This window comes from Cucumis melo, chromosome 2 (assembly GCF_025177605.1).
Source record: "Cucumis melo cultivar AY chromosome 2, USDA_Cmelo_AY_1.0, whole genome shotgun sequence".
Taxonomy (NCBI): Eukaryota; Viridiplantae; Streptophyta; class Magnoliopsida; order Cucurbitales; family Cucurbitaceae; genus Cucumis; species Cucumis melo.
In genome coordinates this window covers 7,143,696-7,164,836 of record NC_066858.1, presented here as the reverse complement: position 1 = coordinate 7,164,836, position 21,141 = coordinate 7,143,696, and the positions used below count along the sequence as shown (strand labels likewise).

Genomic DNA, 21,141 nt, shown 5'->3' with positions numbered 1-21,141 from the left:
CTTTCCCTTCCTCTCGCAAACACACTCGCAAAAACCCTTCAAATGCTTTGGCTGACGCAGTCTCTCTCTGGCAAACGCTCTCCAATTCGTGAAAGCACAACTTTCCCTCTCTCTCGCAAACGCTCCAGCCGCCGTAGATCTCGACTTTCTCTCTCTCTTGAAAATGCTCTTGGTGTCATTTGAAGGAGCTCACCAAACGCTCGCAAAAACCCTCGCATCCGCTGTGATACACGTTCGCCGTCGAAATCAACCTCTAGCCACTGCTGTCTCTTCCTCTTCCCTATTCATCTTCGTTCGTCGTCTCAAGTTGTTCGATGCTTCTCCTCCCTCATCCGTTTGATGCAAAATCTAGAAAATATCCATGTGAATCCACATAATGCAGAGGTACAAAAACAACTAAATGAGAATCCATTCCTTTTCTCATCCTTTTCAGTTGGGAGAAGCTCTCTTTTTGTGAGTTATTTTGTTCCTGTATAATTGTTAGATGGAGTTTTTGTTTCTTTAAGGAATTGAAAATTTTTAATGGGTAGCTGTAGGAAGAAATCGACAAAACACATCTGGAAGTGCCTTTCAATCGCAATCACAAGTGCGTTTTTTGTTTCCTTTTTCCGATATTTGTGTTTGTTCTACCGTACAAATATTTAATGGGAAATTTGATGGATTTTCTCTTCTGGGTTCTTATTGTTTCTTTTTTATTAGGTTGGTGGTAAAAATTGTGGCTAAAGTGAAAGATGAACATAAGCTATTTGATGAAATGCGAAGGAGAATTTTAAGTTTTAAGAACCACAAGTATTTGTAAGTAGTAGTTGGTTAATGAATAAGCAATCTTAAGGCTGTTTGTATGGATAAAGTAAAACAATTGGGATTGTTATTTCTAATCCAAGGGTTTCTTTTTTAAACAAGGAGCATTTGGAGCATTTTCAAGTTCTTGCAGAACTACAAGTCCCTTACGTAATTGAGCAAGATGATGAGCAAGGACTCTATGTTTTTTTCTTTGATTCGTTTTACCTTCTTATGTTTTTGGTCCTTTTTTTTACTATCGGCCATAAGTTAAGTTCATTGTTTTAGAATTACCTTGGATATTTGAACACAAGCTCAAAATTGATATTTTCCTAAGAGAGAATCTTACGCTTTTCATTATTATTATTACTATTATTTTTAAGAAGTAGAAAACAAGATTTCATTCTTAGCACTAAACAAAATTCTTAAATATAAATTTGAATTTTATGTCCATGGAAATAGTTTATTGGTTGGACCATACGTGCTAAGATTTCTAAATATTAAAATAAAAGGCTCAAGTTAGTCCTGAACGTTAGATTTTCAATTTTGTGTCTATTAGATTTCTTACAGATTTAAAGTTTACCGACTAAATTTGTTATTTAACCATACATAGTATTCTGCATTAATCATTCATTGTTTATGCAAGTGCTGAATTTTTCTTTGAACAGATTCTGAATAGATCATTACACTTTTTCTTGTTTTGATTGAATATACTTTTTGACCAACATTCTGCCGTATTTATCTTCTTATAGAGGTTAACTAACTGTTGCTACATTTGCAGCTGGTCGGTGGAGATGCCGATTGATTTCTATATAAACGGCACAGCTATATCAGTATGTCTTAAATTCCTCATCATTTACCCTTGTTGTTTCGGTGTCTGCACTCAATTAGCCAGTGAACCTATATTTTTAACGAGACCATCAAATTAGACATTAATGAAACTTGTACACAAGGGTAGGTGCAATATATATGAATATCAAAATAACGTTATCGTTTGTTATCGTTTAGCGTTTATTTTTTATCGTTTATATATATTTGGTAATTTACAAGATCGTGTATCAATTGTATATTATTCTACATGATGGCGTCTAATAATCGTTTATTAACATTAATCGGGCGCGCGGACAATTAATCGCACATTTATTAGGGTATTTTTGGTATTTCACATGGTGGGTCTATGGATTTTTCGTTTCTGAAATTGTTCTATAGAGTGTAAATAATTTTCCACTTTGTTATGTTATTGAATAGACCCCTCGTAAATATGTTATCGGTTTGTTAAATTTTTTTATAAAAAAACCCTAAATTCAATTCACTATTTTCTTTTTCTTATTGAGTATTAGTTTGGATTTTTTCTATTAGTTTGATTTGCTTTTTTTCTAAAAGTTTTGTTTAATTTATGGTTGGCAACAATACCGATAAAATCGAAGCTGACATTATCGGAAAATATTGGCATACACGATTGGTATAACTAAGAGGAATTTCCAATGGCATCCCCTAAAAATGGGCTACATTAAAATATACTGAAATCTTGCCCATGTTATATGCATATTGTATGCACAATCTTTGTAACGCCCAACATTTTCGGTTTCCTTTGTTTTAACCATTAATATTAATACTAAAGTGTGTTTATTATTAGTTTTAAACTAAAGTTTTTATGTATTAATTTTGAAGTTAGGGGGTGAAATAAATTAATGGCTTAACAAATAAATGGCCTTGGAAAGGGTAAAAGGTGGTTAATGGAGGAGAGAGGAAAGGGGGTTTTAGGGTTTTCTTTTAATTATTTTTTTTATTTCTTTTAAAAAGAGGCATGGGGAAGTGTGAGACTCTTCATCTTCCCAAAGAAAAGAAGAAAAAAAATATATAGAAGAGGAAACCCTAGCCGCCGCCGCACGCCGCCGCACGCCGCCGCACGACCGCCGCCGCCAGCTGAAAGATTAATCCTCGGAGCCGCCCGTAGTAGAGCCGACCCACCGCGCGTCTGCAAGCCGAGTGGAAGCCGAGCCATCCTCCGCGCGCCTGCAGCCGAATCCGCAGCCGCCAGCCGAGCCCCGCCGCGCCGCTTCGACCTAAGGAAGACCGCCGACGCCGCGCCGCTCCGATCAGGAGGATAGCCGAGCCGCGTCGCGTCGCTTCGATCGAGCCGGTCTGTGTAGCCGAGAAGCTCCGTCAGCCGCGTCGAGCCGAGAAGCTCCGTCAGCCGCGTCGATCCGAGAAGCTCCGTCAGCCGCGTCGCTCCGATCGAGCCGAAGGGAGCCGCTTCGATCCGCGCCCAGCCGTCTCCCGCAGCCGCCACTCGAAGCCGATCCGCCGCGCGTGCCTCCAGCCGACGAACGAACCCGGAGCCGCTCCACGCCCGCGCGCCCGAAGCCGAAACCGAAGAGCCGCGTCCGCGTGTGAGCCGCGCCGCGCGCTTCTGCGTAGCCGAGCCGCGTCTCCCTCCTGTTGCAAGCCGAGCCGCACGCGTAGTTCCTGTCCAAGCTGAGCCGCGCCTGTCTGCACCGCGAGCTGAGCCGATCTCCAGCCTCCAAGCCGAGCCGGTTCCTGCCCTATTTTCCAGCCGAGCCGCCAAGCTTATTTTGGCTCCTCCCACCTATTTTTGGTAAATTAAGTATTTATTTTGGGCATTTCCCCAATACGACCCAATGTTTTGGGCGCTAAATAATTTAATTTGGACTAAATTAAATTATTTTTCCTAAGGAACGTCTTGGACCGAGTAACTGCTGCAGCGGGAGATTTTCTTCAGTAGGGGCTCAACCACTGCAACCTTTTCTGGGGTAAGTTATTTCAACCGAGTTTTAACCGTTAGCCGTTGGTGACTTATTTACGAACTTTGGCGTTATTAAATATTTAGGATCCCGTTGCTTGGAAAGCACACGTGTCTTGCGGTTAGGACTCGTCGAGTGAATCTCCAGGTAAGAGATTCTACTACTAGTTTCATGTTTGAAGTATGAGACTGTGTATGCCCTATGTTGCATATTGAGGATTTGACAGTATGATGCCTGAAATAAAAGCTAGTATGATGCAAATGACGATATAGTTGTGCTATAGCCTGTTATGTGTGGCAAGATCTATTATGGTTACGACGAATGTCGGGACGGAGAGTGTAGAAATGATTATGTGACATGTTATATGCTGATGCCATGTGTATGTTTACTGCAATTAGGGTACCTGTTAGCTTGATTTCTGTTAGAGTCGTACCTGCATGGGTGTCCTTCGGGATCACCACCTATTGAGGACTGTGTGGTCCGACGGGACGCCAGTCTAGCATGATTTAGACATGACTCGAGTGACTCGACGGGGTCCTCGCATCCCGACTGTCCTAGGTGTCCCCGGGCACCGAAGACCAGAGTTACGTTCCTACGGGAGCGCATGATTGCACGTGTTCGGGAACGTGCCAGAGATTGGGTACCAGTTATCAGGACTCTAACAGGAAGTTAACAGGCACCTAGTGGGACTAGTAGTGGGTCCCTTACTGAGTATTTTTATACTCATTCTCTCCATTTTATGTTTTCAGGTAGAGGACGAGGCAAGGGCAAGGGCAAGCTGGCGAGCGACCCGAAGTGAGACCGGGGAGGGCCATAGGGACTACCGCTTCCGCTTATTTCTTATTTCAGATTTTAGCATTTGAGTTTGAGTACTTTTTATTTTTTTATGTAGATAGGGCCCGAGTAGGATTTCAGAACGTTTTTACATTTTTGCATGACTACCTTGTTTATGCTTTTATAAATGAATTTCTTGAACCGTATGCTTTTAATAAAATTTTATGACTTAAACCACTTGTTCTATATTGAGTAATGACTTCGATTCAGTATAAGGAGTTGGGTCGTTACAGTTGGTATCAGAGCACAGTGTTTTAGGTTCTGTAGACTGACCTACGATGTAAGTCATTTTTTTTTGGTTTTACTTCACCCTATGGCTATACGGTCCTTCGGCACTCGCCAGGTATGTCTAAAGCCTTGCTAATGTTAAGATTACAATTTTGCCTGAATAGTCTAAGACCTAGATATAGGGCGTTAAGTTCTTGTGGTGAAAAGTTTGTTGGTAAATTTTAGGGAGAATGCCGCCACGTAGGGGTACACGCCGAGGAGGTGGTAGGGGAGGCAGAGGAGCCGGTCGTGGCCAGCCGGAGGCGCCACCTGTTGCACCGGCAGTCGACCCAAACGCACCGGTCACCCAGGCGGATCTCGCCGCAATGGAGCAGCGTTATCAGGACATGCTGCAAGCTGCTTTGGCGCCTTTCCTAGCCGCCCAGCAGAACCAGGCCGCCCAGCAGAACCAGGCCGCCCCTGTTCAGACCCAGGCCGCCCCTGCTCAGGCCCAAACCGTTGTTCCTCCAGCCCCTGAGGAAGCTCAACCAGTACCAATTCAACTGTCGGCCGAGGCGAAACACTTACGGGATTTCAGGAAGTATAATCCCAAGACCTTTGACGGATCCATGGACAACCCCACAAAGGCCCAAATGTGGTTGACGTCCATAGAGACTATTTTCCGGTACATGAAGTGCCCAGAAGACCAGAAGGTGCAGTGTGCAGTCTTCTTCTTGGAGGACAGGGGCACCGCCTGGTGGGAGACCGCGGAGAGAATGCTAGGGGGCGATGTAAGCAAAATAACATGGGAGCAGTTCAAGGAGAACTTCTATGCTAAGTTTTTCTCCGCCAATGTGAAGCACGCCAAGCTGCAAGAGTTCCTAAACTTGGAGCAAGGCGACATGACGGTGGAGCAGTACGACGCCGAGTTCGATATGCTGTCCCGCTTTGCTCCCGATATGGTAAGAGATGAGGCTGCCAGGACGGAGAAATTTGTTAGAGGACTCAGGCTAGACCTTCAGGGCATTGTCAGAGCTCTCCGCCCAGCCACGCATGCTGATGCACTACGTATAGCACTGGATTTGAGCCTGCCTGAGAGAGCCGATGCGTCTAAGGCTGCCGGCAGAGGGTCAGCCTTGGGACAGAAGAGAAAGGTTGAGACGCAGCCTGACGTAGCACCGCAGCGAACACTGAGGTCAGGAGGTGTCTTCCAGAGACACCGACGGGAGCTTGCAGCAGCCGGGAGGACGCTGAGAGAGCTACCCGCTTGTACTACCTGTGGGAGAGTCCACGGAGGTCGTTGTTTGGCTGGAAGTGGAGTCTGTTTCAGATGTAGACAGCCGGGGCACACTGCTGATATGTGTCCTCGGAAACCCTTTGAGACGACACCGCCCCAGCCTTCTGCGGCCCAGCAGGGGAGAGTTTTCGCCACTACCCGGCAGGAGGCCGAGCGAGCTGGCACTGTGGTGACAGGTACGCTCCCAATTTTGGGGCACTATGCTTTTGTGCTATTTGACTCTGGGTCATCCCACTCGTTTATATCCTCCGTTTTCGTTCAGCATGTGGGTTTAGAGGTAGAGCCTTTGGGTAGTGTTTTGTCGGTTTCTACTCCATCTGGGGAGGTCCTGTTATCCAAGGAACAAATAAAGGCATGTCGAGTAGAGATAGCGAATCGTATGTTAGACGTGACCTTACTAGTGTTAGACATGCAGGATTTTGATGTGATACTAGGCATGGATTGGCTGTCAGCCAACCATGCCAATATAGACTGTTATGGCAAGGAAGTTGTCTTCAACCCTCCCTCCGAGGCTAGTTTCAAATTCAGGGGGGCAGGCATGGTATGTATACCCAAGGTCATCTCAGCCATGAAGGCTAGTAAACTACTCAGCCAGGGTACTTGGGGTATTTTGGCAAGCGTAGTGGATGTGAGAGAGCCAGAAGTTTCCCTATCTTCCGAACCAGTGGTAAGAGAGTACCCCGACGTTTTCCCAGACGAACTCCCAGGACTTCCGCCTCCCAGAGAGGTAGACTTCGCCATCGAGTTAGAGCCGGGCACTGCTCCTATCTCGAGGACCCCTTACAGAATGGCTCCAGCTGAGCTAAAGGAGTTAAAGGTCCAGTTACAGGAGTTGCTGGACAAAGGCTTCATCCGGCCCAGTGTGTCGCCTTGGGGAGCCCCAGTATTGTTCGTGAAGAAGAAGGATGGGTCAATGCGCCTTTGTATTGACTACCGAGAGCTGAACAAGGTGACAGCCAAAAACCGCTACCCCTTGCCCAGGATTGATGACCTGTTCGATCAGTTGCAGGGAGCCACCGTCTTCTCCAAGATCGACCTGCGATCAGGCTATCACCAGTTGAGGATTAGGGACGGTGACATCCCCAAGACGGCCTTTCGATCGAGGTACGGACATTACGAATTTGTTGTGATGTCCTTCGGCTTGACTAACGCTCCTGCAGTGTTCATGGATTTGATGAACAGGGTGTTTAAGGAATTTCTAGACTCGTTCGTCATAGTCTTCATTGACGACATCCTGATTTACTCGAAAACCGAGGCTGAGCACGAGGAGCACTTGCACCAGGTGTTGGAGACTCTTCGAGCCAACCAGCTGTATGCCAAGTTCTCCAAGTGTGAATTCTGGTTAAAGAAGGTGACGTTTCTTGGCCACGTGGTTTCCAGTGAAGGAGTTTCAGTGGATCCCGCAAAGATTGAAGCGGTGACCAATTGGCCTCGACCGTCCACGGTTAGTGAAATTCGAAGTTTTCTGGGCTTGGCAGGTTACTACAGGAGGTTCGTGGAAGACTTCTCACGTATAGCCAGCCCGTTGACCCAGTTGACCAAGAAGGGAACCCCTTTTGTCTGGAGCCCAGCTTGCGAGAGGAGCTTTCAGGAGCTCAAACAGAAGCTAGTGACTGCACCGGTCCTGACTGTGCCCGATGGTTCGGGAAACTTTGTAATCTATAGTGACGCCTCCAAGAAGGGACTAGGTTGTGTCCTGATGCAGCAGGGTAAGGTAGTTGCTTATGCCTCCCGCCAGTTGAAGATCCATGAGCAGAACTACCCTGCCCATGACTTGGAGTTGGCAGCTGTAGTCTTTGCACTGAAGATATGGAGGCACTATCTGTACGGTGAGAAGATTCAGATTTACACCGATCATAAGAGCCTGAAGTACTTCTTCACCCAGAAGGAGTTGAACATGAGGCAGAGGAGGTGGCTTGAGTTGGTGAAAGACTACGACTGCGAGATCCTATACCACCCAGGTAAAGCGAATGTAGTGGCTGATGCGCTAAGTAGGAAAGTTGCACATTCAGCAGCGCTAATCACCAAGCAGACCCCCTTACTCAGGGACTTTGAGAGGGCAGAGATTGCAGTCTCAGTAGGTGAGGTTACCGCACAGTTGGCTCAGTTGACAGTTCAGCCAACCTTGAGGCAAAAGATCATTGCTGCTCAGCTGAATGATCCTTATTTGGCAGAGAAGCGTCGCGTGGTAGAGACAGAGCAAGGTGAAGGCTTCTCCATATCCTCTGACGATGGCCTTATGTTTGAAGGACGCCTGTGTGTGCCGGAAGACAGCGCAGTTAAGACGGAGCTTTTGACTGAGGCTCACAGTTCCCCGTTTACCATGCACCCTGGGAGTACGAAGATGTACCAGGACTTAAGGAGTGTCTATTGGTGGAGGGGCATGAAGAGGGATGTGGCAGACTTTGTCAGTAGATGCTTGGTGTGCCAGCAGGTGAAGGCACCTAGGCAGCATCCAGCAGGGTTGTTGCAACCCTTGAGTGTGCCAGGGTGGAAGTGGGAGAGTGTGTCGATGGATTTTATTACGGGACTGCCCAAGACCCTAAGGGGCTACACGGTGATCTGGGTCGTGGTCGACAGACTCACGAAGTCGGCCCATTTCGTGCCAGGGAAATCCACTTACACTGCCAGTAAGTGGGGGCAGCTATATATGACAGAGATTGTGAGACTACATGGAGTACCCGTATCCATCATTTCAGACAGAGACGCCCGTTTCACATCGAAGTTCTGGAAAGGACTTCAAATTGCATTAGGTACAAGGTTGGACTTCAGCACGGCATTCCACCCTCAGACTGATGGTCAGACAGAGAGATTGAACCAGATTTTAGAAGACATGCTGCGAGCCTGCGTACTAGAGTTTTCAGGAAGTTGGGACTCCCATCTGCATCTGATGGAGTTTGCCTATAACAACAGCTACCAGGCTACTATCGGTATGGCACCGTTCGAGGCTCTGTATGGCAAGTGCTGTAGATCCCCTGTCTGCTGGAGCGAGGTTGGAGAGCAGAGGATGCTAGGCCCCGAGTTAGTGCAGACGACCAACGCAGCCATACAGAAGATCCGAGCTCGTATGCTGACAGCCCAGAGCAGACAGAAGAGTTACGCTGATGTACGACGTAAGGACCTCGAGTTTAAAGTGGGAGATATGGTCTTTCTGAAGGTAGCGCCTATGAAGGGTGTTCTGAGGTTCGCGAAGAAGGGGAAGCTGAGCCCACGCTTCGTAGGGCCGTTCGAGATATTGGAGCGGATTGGCCCCGTGGCTTACCGCTTGGCGCTACCCCCATCGTTTGCTGCAGTGCACGACGTATTCCATATCTCCATGCTGAGGAAATATGTCGCAGACCCAACACATGTGGTGGACTTCGAGCCACTGCAGGTTAGCGAGAATCTGAGCTACGAGGAGCAGCCTGTCGAGGTCCTGGCAAGGGAGGTCAAGAAGCTCCGCAGTCGAGAAATTCCACTGGTCAAAATCCTTTGGCAGAACCATGGAGTGGAAGAGGCAACGTGGGAGAAAGAAGAGGACATTAGAGCCCAGCACCCCGAGCTGTTCGAGGATTAGAACTTTCGAGGACGAAAGTTTTTTTTTAGGAGGGAAGATTGTAACGCCCAACATTTTCGGTTTCCTTTGTTATTTTGGACCACTAATAATATTAATACTAAGCGTAGTTAATATTATCCTTATTAAACTAAGGTTGGAATTTATTCTATTTTTTTTTATTTATTAAAGGAGGATTTAATCAATTAATTAGTAGCAACTAATTTATAAGCTTGGAAAGGGTCAAGGGTGTTTCATTGAAGAGAGAGAAAAGAGAGATACTTTTGGAAATAAATAGTAAAATAATAGAAAGGGAATTAGTTTCTCTCTTATTTAAAGAGCCTTGGAACCCGTGCTAATTTAATTCAAAAAAAAAGAGAGAAGAAAAGAGAAGGAGAGGAAACCCTAATTCCCAACCACGCCGCCGCCGCCGCCTGTCGTCCGCCTCAGGCCGCCGCGCCAGTCTCCCAGCCGTCGAGGGTCGGTTCACGCCAAGCCATCGCACGCCGAGCAAACCGAAGCCACGCAGCCGTAAGCCGACGCCCTCGCCGAATCGAAGCCCCGAGCCGCGACGCTCAGTCGGGAGTCGAAGCCGCAGCCGTGCCGCTCGTCTGCCGGGAAGCGGAAAAGCCGAAGCCGTCTCCCTCAGCCAGCCGTAGTACCGCGCCGCTTCTGAAAGCCGAAGCCGGATCGTTCGTCAGCCAGCCGCCGCGCCGACGGGAATCCAGCAGCTAAGCCTCGCGCGCCGCCAGCCGTCGAACCCGAACCCGGAGCCGCTCCGCGTCCGCGCGCCCTAACCCGAAGCCGATTCCGCGTGCGAGCCGCGTCCGCGTGCGAGCCGCGTTCGCGTGTGAAGCCGCGCCGCGCGCTTCTGCGTAGCCGAGCCGCGTCTCCCCCTGTTGCAAGCCGAGCCGCACGCGTGAACCCCTGCGTCAAAGCCGAGCCGCGCCTGTCTGCACCGCGAGCCGAGCCGATCTCCAGCCTCCAAGCCGAGCCGGTTCCTGCCCTATTTTCCAGCCGAGCCGCCAAGCTTATTTTGGCTCCTCCCACCTATTTTTGGTAAATTAAGTATTTATTTTGGGCATTTCCCCAATACGACCCAATGTTTTGGGCGCTAAATAATTTAATTTGGACTAAATTAAATTATTTTTCCTAAGGAACGTCTTGGACCGAGTAACTGCTGCAGCGGGAAATTTTCTTCAGTAGGGGCTCAACCACTGCAACCTTTTCTGGGGTAAGTTATTTCAACCGAGTTTTAACCGTTAGCCGTTGGTGACTTATTTACGAACTTTGGCGTTATTAAATATTTAGGATCCCGTTGCTTGGAAAGCACACGTGTCTTGCGGTTAGGACTCGTCGAGTGAATCTCCAGGTAAGAGATTCTACTACTAGTTTCATGTTTGAAGTATGAGACTGTGTATGCCCTATGTTGCATATTGAGGATTTGACAGTATGATGCCTGAAATAAACGCTAGTATGATGCAAATGACGATACAGTTGTGCTATAGCCTGTTATGTGTGGCAAGATCTATTATGGTTACGACGAATGTCGGGACGGAGAGTGTAGAAATGATTATGTGACATGTTATATGCTGATGCCATGTGTATGTTCACTGCAATTAGGGTACCTGTTAGCTTGATTTCTGTTAGAGTCGTACCTGCATGGGTGTCCTTCGGGATCACCACCTATTGAGGACTGTGTGGTCCGACGGGACGCCAGTCTAGCATGATTTAGACATGACTCGAGTGACTCGACGGGGTCCTCGCATCCCGACTGTCCTAGGTGTCCCCGGGCACCGAAGACCAGAGTTACGTTCCTACGGGAGCGCATGATTGCACGTGTTCGGGAACGTGCCAGAGATTGGGTACCAGTTATCAGGACTCTAACAGGAAGTTAACAGGCACCTAGTGGGACTAGTAGTGGGTCCCTTACTGAGTATTTTTATACTCATTCTCTCCATTTCATGTTTTCAGGTAGAGGACGGGGCAAGGGCAAGGGCAAGCTGGCGAGCGACCCGAAGTGAGACCGAGGAGGGCCATAGGGACTACCGCTTCCGCTTATTTCTTATTTCAGATTTTAGCATTTGAGTTTGAGTACTTTTTATTTTTCACTATCTTTTATGTAGATAGGGCCCGAGTAGGATTTCAGAACGTTTTTACATTTTTGCATGACTACCTTGTTTATGTTTTTATAAATGAATTTCTTGAACCGTATGCTTTTAATAAAATTTTTAGACTTAAACCACTTGTTCTATATTTAGTAATGACTTCGATTCAGCATAAGGAGTTGGGTCGTTACATAATCAACCCAGTCTGCAATAATGGATAACATTCTTAAAAACTCAAGAGAATGATCAAAGAACAACATCATTTAAAAAATGGCAACAAACCTTAGGAGAAAGAAGAAAAGAATTGAATGTCTTCTGTCTTTGAAGACATTAAACATGCAATCTTAAGAGGCTAGTTGAAGAATTTATGGCTTTATATGATATCCAAATTCTACCAACCATTTAAATGTTATTGATTAAGTGTAAGTTCACACCTGAATGCTAAAATTTCCACGAATTCTATGTTGACCTACGCAAACATAAACCTAGATACTATAGAATAATGCAATAGAGCAAGGATTCTGAAAACAAAAATTCACTTCCTATCTAAGTGCATCAATAGTTTCAAAAAGAAATCAAACCCATACTAGACTAAAGCAAGAAAAGAAATGTGAACTTATGATCAATAACATAATACAAGTTCATTACTTTACCAATGCATTGAACAGCTCGGGTTTAAAAAACACACTACAAGATACTTCAAACATCCAAAATAGTCAGATATTTAGTGCAAGTTCCTTAAAAAGGAAAAAAAGATCATGGAGGCATTATAAGAAAATAATACCACAAACAAGAGTAGAAAGAAAGAAGCAACACAAAAGAATCATAAAAAAAGCCAATCTTATTAAGTTAAAATGTAAGAGATTTTGATAGAGTCTAAAAGAGGTTAACTTCTAACTTCTCATTCTTAAATTCTCCTACTTGATGAAAGCTAATAGGAAGAACAAAAAAAAAACTTAAAAATGAAAGAACAAAGAAATGAGGAGATAGTAGCCTCGTGTGAAAAAGATAAGTCTTACGTGCTCTTCCTTCCACTTAGATGGGCTCATGGGATTTTTCCCTACAGTTAACCTTCGGAGGTCCATGGTAGTCTGCAAATATCAACAAAGAAGGTTAAAGTTAAAAAAAAAAAAAAAAAAAAAAATTATTTATTCATCTTTTGATGTTTTATTTTACTTTAATTTTTTTTTATTTGTTCATCTTCTTTCTCCAAGTACAAACATTACAAAAGAAACATACAGAATTCAAATCCATGTGTAGAGTGTAATCTTGTAAAAAAAACTCTCGAAGTTGAAATTTAAAGAAGGCTAAATAAACCGATATGAGTAATTTCACTAATCAACAGCTGACTAAATCCTTTTAGGTTACCTATCCTTTGATCTCATTTTGTCAAACTCATAAATGCAAACAACACCTCCATCAGCCAAAACCATTGCACCTCCTTCAAAATAAAACTCTCGCTGGATTGCAGAAACAAGTGAAAATAATAAGGCAGCTTTTGGAATGGAATAAAAACGTCCACATTTATTAAAAAAAATTATAGAAAACAATGCAAAACAAAACTTCAAACCAATATAAGCAGAAAGCAAAATAAAATTGAGCACTCACAGAACTCTCGGTCATCTAATGCAGTTTAATTAAATCCTCAAATTAAAGTTACCATGTGCAGAAACGGTTTCATCTTCATGTTCTTCAATTGATTTTTCTCTTCTCCTATATTTCATCCTCATATCTTTCTATATTAGGTTCTATTGTAGATATTTCAACCATCTTCGAAAGTAGTTATTTGTTATATAATTATGTATTAATATACACACATATACTTTATTTGAAAATGCTTGTTCCAATGTAAAAATTGTAGCACTGACAGAGATACTTCCATGGGAGACGCCAAATATAATGGAGACAATCGACAAGAAATTCAAGTACAAAACTAATTCTCATTGAGACACTAATTCAAAACCAAAACATGCCAGCATTATAAGGGAATACAGTGTGGGCTTCACTAAAAGATAGTTTTCTTTGATGTCATTGGGGAATTAATACAAACATAACACAGTTCAAACTTTATATTTGGGTTCAGTAAAAACCTCAAAAGAAATGGGAAGATGATGGAATTGAAACTTAGACTCAATATGTTGTCGATTATAGTTTGAAAAACTAGCAATTGTAACTCCAAAGTGATAAAAAGGCCCTTGCTTGCCCATATCCTTCTCTTTCTTTTAACAATTTCTCCTCAAGTAGATAAAGCAAATTACAAAACAAAAAAAACTGAGCAAAAAACTAATTTATTCACAAAAATGATACAAAAATGCGAAAATATATATATGATTGGTTTTTTTCTTCAAGCTATTAGGCATAAAACCCTTTTCTAAAAGAAACTCAGAAAAGAAAAATGGCATAAAAAATTTCTGACCTTTTAGTCCAGTCACAATGAGTCTTCCACGTTGCATAACGCTTTGAAAGTTCTTTCTATATCTCTTCTTGTTATAAAGTCATCATGACGGAAAAGGGCATTTTTCAAACCATTTTCTTTTCTTTCTTCTAGATTTAACTCAAAAAATTTCTGACCTTTTAGTCCAGTCACAAAACAAAATTCTTTCAGCCCAAATTCTACTATATGTCCATTGAAGTTGAAAGCAAGGATATTAGTGTTTTTTGTATGGCATTATTTTCTTAATAGAAAATTCATGAATTGTGTGGATATTTTGGCTATTTTAATGTTAAAGAACTGACCAAAAGGACTGTTTGTCAAAACTAGAGAAAGAATTCTTTGGTCTATTTTGGACTTGATCTGATTCAATGTTTTCTAAATTGTAGTATACAGTAATTTTAAGGTTTTTTTGTTCATCTTCCATAATAATGTCATTTGGATAGTGTTTCACCTGTTGAAAGACATAATAAACAGTATGTTTCAAACAAGGTTAAGTTTTAACAAATTTACAAATACAGAGCGCTATACAGAAAAATATACCCAAATATACAATGTTATACAGACAGATATTCACATTCTAGTTTGTTACCTTTATTTCTTTTTCTAGTCTGTTACCTTTATTTCTTTTTCTTTCTTTTGTCTTTACTTTACACTTTATTGATTTTCTACATGCTTGTTGCTTCTTGCTCACCATCTTTTTGTAAAAAAGAAAATTAATATAAATTATTCAATGAAATACAAACAATAAAATATATACAATTAGTATAGAAACAGACGTCTTCGTATGCGGGATAGATCGTGATAGATATAGATAGATCGAAATATATATAGATTTAGACCTTTTTGTATACGAGATAGATAGTGACAGATATATATAGATGATGGAGATATATCGAAATGAATATAGATTCAAACCTCTTTATATACAAATCAAATCATCGATCGCGACAGTTCTGTTGAAGTAGTTACTAGGATATAAACGATTGACGAGGAAGATGATGAATGAAAAAGTCTGAGCAAGTTCCTTCACCTTTTTATAGCCCCTTTCATTTTTATGATATTTTTATAATTACGAGTTATTAGAGTTTTTCTAAATGATCGTTTATACTTGTATATACGATAGTTGAAGCTACTTTACATGATCGTCTATATCTAAACTTTTTTGTCATCTTTTATTGTTTTTTACCTTATCGTTTATATATGGTAATATACAGTATCGTGTATGATGATCGTTTTTTATCGTTTATATTTTCATACATGATCAGACACACATATGTAATATCGTTAAAGATAATTTACACGATCATTTATATCTACTACTAGAAAAATGGATTTTAATGACACTACTAATCAAGACATTGTGTCATTAAAAATAAAAAAAGGATGGGGTGGAGTAAAATGTATCATTAAAAATATAAAATGCAGAATTTTTAATAACACATTTTTTGCGTCGTTATTTAATTTTTTTTGACACAAATTTTACGTCGTTAATTAACAACGTAATTTTTGTGTCATTAAAATATTTTTCTTAAAAAAATAATTATTCCCTTTCGTCGGCAACACTTTCCCTTCCTCTCGCAAACACACTCGCAAAAACCCTTCAAATGCTTTGGCTGACGCAGTCTCTCTCTGGCAAACGCTCTCCAATTCGTGAAAGCACAACTTTCCCTCTCTCTCGCAAACGCTCCAGCCGCCGTAGATCTCGACTTTCTCTCTCTCTTGAAAATGCTCTTGGTGTCATTTGAAGGAGCTCACCAAACGCTCGCAAAAACCCTCGCATCCGCTGTGATACACGTTCGCCGTCGAAATCAACCTCTAGCCACTGCTGTCTCTTCCTCTTCCCTATTCATCTTCGTTCGTCGTCTCAAGTTGTTCGATGCTTCTCCTCCCTCATCCGTTTGATGCAAAATCTAGAAAATATCCATGTGAATCCACATAATGCAGAGGTACAAAAACAACTAAATGAGAATCCATTCCTTTTCTCATCCTTTTCAGTTGGGAGAAGCTCTCTTTTTGTGAGTTATTTTGTTCCTGTATAATTGTTAGATGGAGTTTTTGTTTCTTTAAGGAATTGAAAATTTTTAATGGGTAGCTGTAGGAAGAAATCGACAAAACACATCTGGAAGTGCCTTTCAATCGCAATCACAAGTGCGTTTTTTGTTTCCTTTTTCCGATATTTGTGTTTGTTCTACCGTACAAATATTTAATGGGAAATTTGATGGATTTTCTCTTCTGGGTTCTTATTGTTTCTTTTTTATTAGGTTGGTGGTAAAAATTGTGGCTAAAGTGAAAGATGAACATAAGCTATTTGATGAAATGCGAAGGAGAATTTTAAGTTTTAAGAACCACAAGTATTTGTAAGTAGTAGTTGGTTAATGAATAAGCAATCTTAAGGCTGTTTGTATGGATAAAGTAAAACAATTGGGATTGTTATTTCTAATCCAAGGGTTTCTTTTTTAAACAAGGAGCATTTGGAGCATTTTCAAGTTCTTGCAGAACTACAAGTCCCTTACGTAATTGAGCAAGATGATGAGCAAGGACTCTATGTTTTTTTCTTTGATTCGTTTTACCTTCTTATGTTTTTGGTCCTTTTTTTTACTATCGGCCATAAGTTAAGTTCATTGTTTTAGAATTACCTTGGATATTTGAACACAAGCTCAAAATTGATATTTTCCTAAGAGAGAATCTTACGCTTTTCATTATTATTATTACTATTATTTTTAAGAAGTAGAAAACAAGATTTCATTCTTAGCACTAAACAAAATTCTTAAATATAAATTTGAATTTTATGTCCATGGAAATAGTTTATTGGTTGGACCATACGTGCTAAGATTTCTAAATATTAAAATAAAAGGCTCAAGTTAGTCCTGAACGTTAGATTTTCAATTTTGTGTCTATTAGATTTCTTACAGATTTAAAGTTTACCGACTAAATTTGTTATTTAACCATACATAGTATTCTGCATTAATCATTCATTGTTTATGCAAGTGCTGAATTTTTCTTTGAACAGATTCTGAATAGATCATTACACTTTTTCTTGTTTTGATTGAATATACTTTTTGACCAACATTCTGCCGTATTTATCTTCTTATAGAGGTTAACTAACTGTTGCTACATTTGCAGCTGGTCGGTGGAGATGCCGATTGATTTCTATATAAACGGCACAGCTATATCAGTATGTCTTAAATTCCTCATCATTTACCCTTGTTGTTTCGGTGTCTGCACTCAATTAGCCAGTGAACCTATATTTTTAACGAGACCATCAAATTAGACATTAATGAAACTTGTACACAAGGGTAGGTGCAATATATATGAATATCAAAATAACGTTATCGTTTGTTATCGTTTAGCGTTTATTTTTTATCGTTTATATATATTTGGTAATTTACAAGATCGTGTATCAATTGTATATTATTCTACATGATGGCGTCTAATAATCGTTTATTAACATTAATCGGGCGCGCGGACAATTAATCGCACATTTATTAGGGTATTTTTGGTATTTCACATGGTGGGTCTATGGATTTTTCGTTTCTGAAATTGTTCTATAGAGTGTAAATAATTTTCCACTTTGTTATGTTATTGAATAGACCCCTCGTAAATATGTTATCGGTTTGTTAAATTTTTTTATAAAAAAACCCTAAATTCAATTCACTATTTTCTTTTTCTTATTGAGTATTAGTTTGGATTTTTTCTATTAGTTTGATTTGCTTTTTTTCTAAAAGTTTTGTTTAATTTATGGTTGGCAACAATACCGATAAAATCGAAGCTGACATTATCGGAAAATATTGGCATACACGATTGGTATAACTAAGAGGAATTTCCAATGGCATCCCCTAAAAATGGGCTACATTAAAATATACTGAAATCTTGCCCATGTTATATGCATATTGTATGCACAATCTTTCTCTTGTTTTCTAATCCATTTTAGTTTGAATAAAAAGGAACACACACAAGTTCCATTGGTTTACCTTGCTTCTAACTAAATCTATTGAATTTATTTTGTATACAAAGTTTGACTTGCAAACTAAAAATGTTTTTCAATTATTCAATAACTAAAATACTTCTAAAATTTTGTAATCTAAAAAAGAAATACAATTGAGATTGAGAATATGTTTTCGTTTAAAAGAGTCAAAGCTTGATTATTACGATGCTTAATGAATTAATTAACCTCCTTAATCTATATACACTCGATTATATGTGATCAATATATCCAATATTAAATGATAGAACAAATTAAAAGTGAGATTCAATCATTTGACATAACATTTTTTCCATTAGAAAATAGTTTTATACTCTATCTCTATATTAATTGTAATATTAAAAAATGGTTTTTAGAAAACACTTTTTTTTTGACAAATTTGTTGTCCCTGTTTAATTTGGACATGTTTATAAGTGGTTTTAGAATGGTTGAAATTGTTTTCTCTACGATTTCAAAATCATTATAAAATATTTTTTTAATCATTCAAATTAATTTCGATAGTATTATAATTATATTGATTTTAAAAGTCTAAAATTATATATAAATATTTAAATAGCAAAAATGATTTTAACAATTTCAACGTGAATTCCAATATACTTATTGTCATGGATCTGTGTGCTATGTATAGATCGTTGGGGTTTGATAGAGATTAAAATTGGACACCATACAACAAGTTTTATTTCAATCCACTAAAATAACGAGTAATAGATAGGTAAGTGTAATAAAAATCATTCACCTTTAAAATAGCAATAAAATGGTCGACACTAGTAGATTAATTAATGTTGATCAAAGGTGCTAAACTAATTAAACAAAAATCTAGAAAACTCGATGTTGACTCTGGAAACGAACACGCCCCATAGTGGGTTGCTACTTGCTAGTACCATAACCTCAACCTTGGAACTTCAATTCTTATCTATGCTAAGACAGGTAACATATCCCTAGCTAACCCTAGAGGACCTTATAATATAATTATAAAATTATATATTACATAGTTCTAAGACCTGTCTACAAACAACTTGATGGCTGAACTAAACCAGTAGCACTTCCTTCAGCATGACTACATGAAGCTTCAGCTGCTTCATTCTTATAACTCAACTCCACATCCTCCAAAGTTATGTCATTGCATGGAAATTTCGAGCTACAATCGAATTTCATCGCAACTTGCGTCGCTGATGTTCCGTGTATGTTTCGATATGTCACATCGCTGATTTTAACTCCAGAATCCTAATTATACAAAAAGAATAAATAAGATAAGAAATATTCTATAGAAAAAAAAAAGTTGTGATTAGATAACTAAATTGCTTGCATAAACATGCATTGAAAAAAAAAACTTTTTTAAAATGGAAATCCATACTGACCTGTCCAGGACAACCTTTGTTGTCGGGGCAATAATTTTGATCAATAATGATAGGATTTTCCACATTGACCATTACAATGTCTTGAAAGATAACGCTTCTTGCAAATCCATTGCTCGGCTTTCCCCATGTTTTAATTCTGACCCCATTTTGTGTGTTTGTGAATGTAGCAGATTTAACTGTTACATTCTCAACACCATCTTCTTGCACTTCTCTTCCTAAACTCCCAATGCTGATAACCAAATAAAAGTTATATCTTAGCTTTAATTGTCAAGGTTAAACTTTTATTAATTTTTTTCAATTGAGTACCTGATTCCATGTCCAGGTCCACAAGCAACATTCTCAATCCACAAGTTCGACGTGCCAGGACCTATTGAAATGCAATCGTCGCCCGTGCCAATTATAGAGTTGAGGATAGTAACCGTTGAGGATAATGCTACGTGAATGCCGTCGGTGTTTGGGCTATTACCAGCAGCTGATATCTTCAGTCCTTGTGCTTTCACATTTTGACAACCATTGATTACTATGTGGAACATTTGACTATTTAGTGACGTTAAGCCACTAACCATTATATTCTTTGAATTGGAAAATTCCAACGACTGCACCAGAGGAGGAAAAAATAATATTTGACAATGTTTTATAATTAGAAAGAAAATCTCCGTGGAAGGAAATAAATAAAAATGGTAACTTACGTAAAAAAAACATGGGCTAAAATATATATGGTTCAATTTTAGTCCACTAATCGCTGCTCAAAGTCTTTTTCATTTTTTTAAATAAACTAAATTTTTATATAAAAAATTGTAATATGTCATATGTGTATAAATTAAAAGTACATAGTTAAAATTGGAGACTAAATAATATTTGGACAAATTTAATTTACCGTGGCTCCGGAGGGGCAAGAGCTTTTGGAATTCTTGCAAGCCCATAATCCAAATCCTTGGGCATCAAGAACGCCACCAAACACGTTAACACCATCAACACGTTTAAAAGTGATCCAATTTCCTGAATTTGCAATCACAGCATAGTTTGATGGAGCCAAAAGCGTCCCATCAATTCGTATAGTGATATCATTATTATTGCAAGGCCCTTCAAATGCTATACTTTTCACATAGAATCTCCCTTTTGGAACATAAATGGACACGGCTGTCGTTGCACGACATGCACTAGCCCAAGCTTCCTCGAACGCCTGCGATGAGTCGGTTCCGATGTTGGGTTTTGCACCGAAATCGACTACGTTAAAGGTGGAAGCCGAGGCCAAAGTGAGGAAGAGGAAAAGAATGAATAAGGTTTTGTGAAGAGCCATAATAAAGTGAGACGAAAGAGTTGAGAATGTGGGTGTGTTGTGGTGGGGAAATTGGATGGGTTTTGAGGGGTTTATATAGACTACAGAGGGGGGGGAGAAATATAACTAATTCCTTTGTTGGAAAATTTAGGTCTAAAAGGATGTTTCTCTTATGCTTTTTTAAAATTTAAAAAAAAAAAAAAAAAAAAAAAAAAAAAAAAAAAAAAAAAACTTCGAAAATTGAGGATTGATTGAAAAGGAGTTTTCTTTATTTATGGCTTTAATCACTGAATGTGGGCAAATGAAATGACCAATATGGCCTCACATGTTTTCTTTCTTTCTTTTTTCGTTTTGGAGGAAAAAAAATGTTGAACCCTTACGCAATGTGTGCCTTAATTCCTTCTCATTATGTCAAAATAATTTGAAGTTTAGGGTTCTTCAAAATAAAACAAATAAATTAAAATAATATATATAGATTTTGAAGATAAACAACTCAAAAGGAAAAATAAAAAATAATAATAAAGCACTCAGGATAAGGAGTTTGAATGATGGTAAATTCTTGGCC

General features: G+C 40.1%; 3 protein-coding genes across 13 annotated transcripts; 2 read left to right on the top strand and 1 right to left on the bottom strand.

The window, feature by feature from the left end:
* Positions 1-1,857, top strand: LOC127148272 (uncharacterized). 6 transcript variants are annotated; one of them, XR_007819146.1, is made up of 5 exons: positions 1-384; positions 531-586; positions 700-795; positions 907-951; positions 1,562-1,857. XR_007819146.1 is itself a non-coding variant. In XM_051081717.1 (5 exons), exons 1-5 carry the CDS (start codon positions 340-342, stop codon positions 1,707-1,709), a joined length of 387 nt encoding a protein of 128 aa, XP_050937674.1. In that variant the 5' UTR covers positions 1-339; the 3' UTR covers positions 1,710-1,857. The 6 variants fall into 6 exon arrangements, 4 of the variants coding, with proteins under 4 accessions (XP_050937674.1, XP_050937673.1, XP_050937672.1 ...); XR_007819145.1 differs by having other exon boundaries at positions 904-951; XM_051081717.1 differs by having other exon boundaries at positions 537-586; positions 904-951.
* A 13,662-nt stretch (positions 1,858-15,519) lies between these two features.
* Positions 15,520-17,376, top strand: LOC127148270 (uncharacterized). 6 transcript variants are annotated; one of them, XR_007819139.1, is made up of 5 exons: positions 15,520-15,903; positions 16,050-16,105; positions 16,219-16,314; positions 16,423-16,470; positions 17,081-17,376. XR_007819139.1 is itself a non-coding variant. In XM_051081709.1 (5 exons), exons 1-5 carry the CDS (start codon positions 15,859-15,861, stop codon positions 17,226-17,228), a joined length of 387 nt encoding a protein of 128 aa, XP_050937666.1. In that variant the 5' UTR covers positions 15,520-15,858; the 3' UTR covers positions 17,229-17,376. The 6 variants fall into 6 exon arrangements, 4 of the variants coding, with proteins under 4 accessions (XP_050937666.1, XP_050937665.1, XP_050937664.1 ...); XR_007819141.1 differs by having other exon boundaries at positions 15,520-15,972; XM_051081709.1 differs by having other exon boundaries at positions 16,056-16,105.
* A 1,276-nt stretch (positions 17,377-18,652) lies between these two features.
* On the bottom strand, positions 18,653-20,638 carry LOC127148269 (polygalacturonase-like). The gene is made up of 4 exons (XM_051081706.1): positions 20,175-20,638; positions 19,604-19,893; positions 19,298-19,526; positions 18,653-19,163 (listed from the first exon to the last, which is right to left on the bottom strand). Exons 1-4 carry the CDS (start codon positions 20,595-20,597, stop codon positions 18,945-18,947), a joined length of 1,161 nt encoding a protein of 386 aa, XP_050937663.1. The 5' UTR covers positions 20,598-20,638; the 3' UTR covers positions 18,653-18,944.
* Positions 20,639-21,141: the final 503 nt, after the last annotated feature.